General features: G+C 38.6%; 1 protein-coding gene across 4 annotated transcripts in view; it reads right to left on the minus strand.

Moving 5' to 3' along the window:
- The window catches only part of trappc9 (trafficking protein particle complex 9), a 230700-nt gene extending 227067 nt beyond the window's left edge, over positions 1-3633 (minus strand). For 2 of the 4 annotated variants that reach the window (XM_034891407.1, XM_034891406.1), the window contains exons 1-3: positions 3540-3633; positions 1075-1667; positions 761-790 (exon numbers count right to left, since the gene is read on the minus strand). In XM_034891407.1, the coding sequence (XP_034747298.1) occupies positions 761-790; positions 1075-1655 (611 nt within the window). In that variant the 5' untranslated portion in view covers positions 1656-1667; positions 3540-3633. The remainder of the gene's footprint in view (positions 1-760; positions 791-1074; positions 1668-3539) is intronic. The other 2 variants (XM_034891409.1, XM_034891408.1) reach the window with 1 other exon arrangement.

The raw sequence follows: 3633 nt of genomic DNA on the forward strand, positions 1-3633 counted from the left end.
ATATATGGGGGAATCAATACAGCATAGTATTGGGATATGTTCCATGGCGATACTTTATCAATACACAGACGCCAAGTATAGATCTATTATCATATTTAGTAATCCCATTTTGCTGTAATAACATTGAAGTGAGATGAACAAATAAGATAAAATCTTTTTAGATAAAAACAGATGTTGACAAAGTTTCCTTTTGGGGACATAATTTGAAATTGGGAAAATAATAAAACTGCAATATATCTCAGAATATTGCAAAGTTTAATATCGCAATTATACCGTATTGTGCCATAAGTATCGTGGTGATAACGTATTGCAAATGAGCAAAAGCAGAGAAAAACCAGGGTATGGTGCTTTAACTTCCCTTGGAAGAACGTAAATTAGTAACCTAGACAGAAAAAGTGGTCACTGGGCATCTGTGAACACTGTGTGCTCAATTAGATTTAATTTAGTAGTTTATTTACTGGGACAGTGACAAGATTGTTGATATAACATGTGTGTACACATGCAACAAACTTATGTGTTTGTGGGTTGTGATGAGCCTAGAGTCATCTTCATTCTAAGGGGATAGTTTTGGCTCATAGTGTAAATAGAGCTTTTTCATATGAGTTTGTGTAAAAAATTGAAACCTGTTGAGGAGTGATGAGTTTGTCTTGGAAACATGAGAAAATGCTCAGCCCCGAGGTCTGGCGGTTTCTTTCAGGGCAGAGCTAAAGCTGGTGGGATTGCTATCAGGTTAACTAAACTTATGAGTCTAACATCTCACCTTTTCACACCCAACAATAAACTCACAGGACAGTATGAAAGAAAGAAAAGAAGAAAGACAAATAAACCAAGGTATACAAACGAAAATGAACGCAGCAAAAATCAAAAAGGGACAGATTTTTGAGAAGAACATTTTTGAGCAGGCAAGGCTGATGTAACAAGCAACTTGATACAAAAACAATCACACACTTGCAAGTAAAGCAGTATATTGCTTAAACGGGCTGTGGTGAAAATTCAAGCAATCCTTAATCAGCCTTTTAAATGCTAAAGTGCTTTAGAAAAAGTGGTTATGGTGCAGAAAACAGAACAACTCACCTGTTATCTGTGTCCAAACCCACAAAGTCCTTCTTCTCAAAGGGCACACAGAGCAGTGGTATCTTGTCCCCCGACTTGTCCGTGGCTCGGTCAAGCCGCTTGGACTCCAGAACAATAAATATCGACCCCACAAAGTCATCCACTCTCTTCTCCACATCCGGGCAGTCTTCAAAGCTGGAGTAGAAGGCCACGTCGGTCCGCTGCTGCTCCGCAATGTCTCCCTGCAACCCAAACACCAGCAAGCGCGAATCGTACAGCGTGGAGCTGTACACCTCCTTCTGTCCGTGGAAGCGCTCTGCGGTCTGGGGCCACTCCTTGGCCGAGGCGCAGGTGGTGATGGAGATGAGGCCCACCACCTTGCGGTGCGTCTGGAAGTCTCCCCACTCATTATTTTCGGGCAGATAGTGGTGGCGGTAGCGGATGAGGAGGCGCTGCGAGTCTCTGATGCTCACCTGGCTCACACTGGCGATGCGTTTGTAGATCTTGAAGAACTGGTCCTCGGGTACTATCCCAACCGGCTGGACCACCACTAGTACTGTCTGGTGGTCCTCGGCACACTGCATGTAGTCTGGGATGCTCATCTTCACATGTGGCTTCATGGGACAGAAAAACAAAAAAATGTTATTGGAGTAGATCATATTACGACAATAATTTCTGTGCATCTTATTATCATGACTTAAGTTTTTATTTAACCTTTCCTACATTTCTATAGAAAGTAGGGCTGGGACAATATGGTATTTTCCTGATTGAATTCTTTTTACAAATTCATGGGTGCCACTTGATTTGTATGTCAATTTTCATTTATTTCAATTCTATAATCATTGCAATTCAATAGTATTGAGTATTGCGATTTTCTTTTTCTTCTTTAACAAAAACGAAAGCTGAACAATACACTTCCACAGCCAATATACCATGGGACATTTCTAAAAACCAACTGTTTTCTAAAAAGAATACACAAAATTGTTAACTAGTACTTAACATGGATTTTCTGCATTTTCTGATGGTCTGTTTTGCTGGAAACGGATATGAATCACTCATATAAACATTTATTCTAGGTTAAAAAAAATATCTATAAAAACATTTTTCCCCCACCCCTATTAGAAAGTAGTTCCAATGATAAGTTTTCACAACCCAAATTCTCTAAATTAAGCAGGATATTGTTTCTAGACAAAGATACTGCTGTTGAATCTTTTAAAAAGCGCATTTTCAATGCTAGGAGCACCTGAAAATGACTCTGTCACCACCATGGACCTTTTTCACAGCAGACATTTTGGACTTGTCATAGTTGGAAAAGCACAGCTGAAACTGATAAAACTTAAAGATGGCTCAATTCCAACAAGTGTCCCAGTAAGCTAATTCAGTGAGTCAGCATGCACAATACCAGGGTCTCTCCTAAGTGGAATGCAGCCATCATTAATGGTTATAAATACACCTGTGCTTTTCCTTCTTTGACACGTCAACATGTCTGCCATGAAAAAGTAATATTGTATTGGGGTGGAGGTTGACTTTGTAGGGGTGAATATCTCAGAACATAGGCACATAATAAAAATAAAACGTCAGCATGAAGTATAATTACAGTTGGTGAAAAAAACTGTGTAAAGTGCATTGGTCCTTTAACAGTAAAACATCTCATTAAAGAGAACAAAATGAAGCAAATATACTAATATACCTATTCAACAATTAAGTCGCCAACCAAACCAAGTTGGTCCATGGATATTCCCTGTTAATTAAAACTAACAAACTTAGCTGTGTTTATGCTCAGTATGACATGTAGTTAAAACAACTCCTAAATAGTCAAAAAACGAAAACTTTCTAACATTAACTAAATCCTACATCACCTTTCCCCGAAACCCAAAGCCACAGATGCTGCTCTCTTTGCTAGCATAAACACACCATACACCAAGCAGTGTCAGCTAAATGGGGAAGCTGACAACATTATCAGTGGTCAAATGTGCCGAACACGAGGCATGTAACAAAACGAAAGCCCTCGTGTTTTTAGCTTATATTTCGAAAATTTTATTTTAAAGAGAAATAGCTTACGTTAAGCTACATATATTGTCTCAAATCACTTCTGTCAGCTAGCATAGCTTAGCTAGGGTAGCCAATGAATTGGCTGCTCATGACAGTCACACAGTAACGCTGACTGAAATAACAAGGTAATAATAATAATAATACATGCATATATCAGCTCGGTTAACTTTGTTTGTCTTTCACACCAATGCCTTAATTATGAAACGTTTACTAAAGAGTTTAAAGAGAAATAGCTTACGTTAGGCTAAATATATTGTTTCAAAACATTGTGTCAGCTAGCATTGCTTAGCTAGGCTAGCCTATGAATTTGCTGCTCATGACAGTCACACAGTAACAACACTGACTGAAATAACGTAATAATACATGCACATATCAGTTTGGTTAGCTTTGTTTGTCTTTCACACCAACGCCTTAGATATATAACGTTTACTCACGTTACTTGTAGCACTAGCAGTAATCTGTCAAGTGTTACAGCTTCCTTCTTTTGGACCAGTGTTTTTACAATACTCAATGCTAATCAAGAGTGGA

Source organism: Etheostoma cragini, chromosome 14, assembly GCF_013103735.1.
Source record: "Etheostoma cragini isolate CJK2018 chromosome 14, CSU_Ecrag_1.0, whole genome shotgun sequence".
Taxonomy (NCBI): domain Eukaryota; kingdom Metazoa; phylum Chordata; class Actinopteri; order Perciformes; family Percidae; genus Etheostoma; species Etheostoma cragini.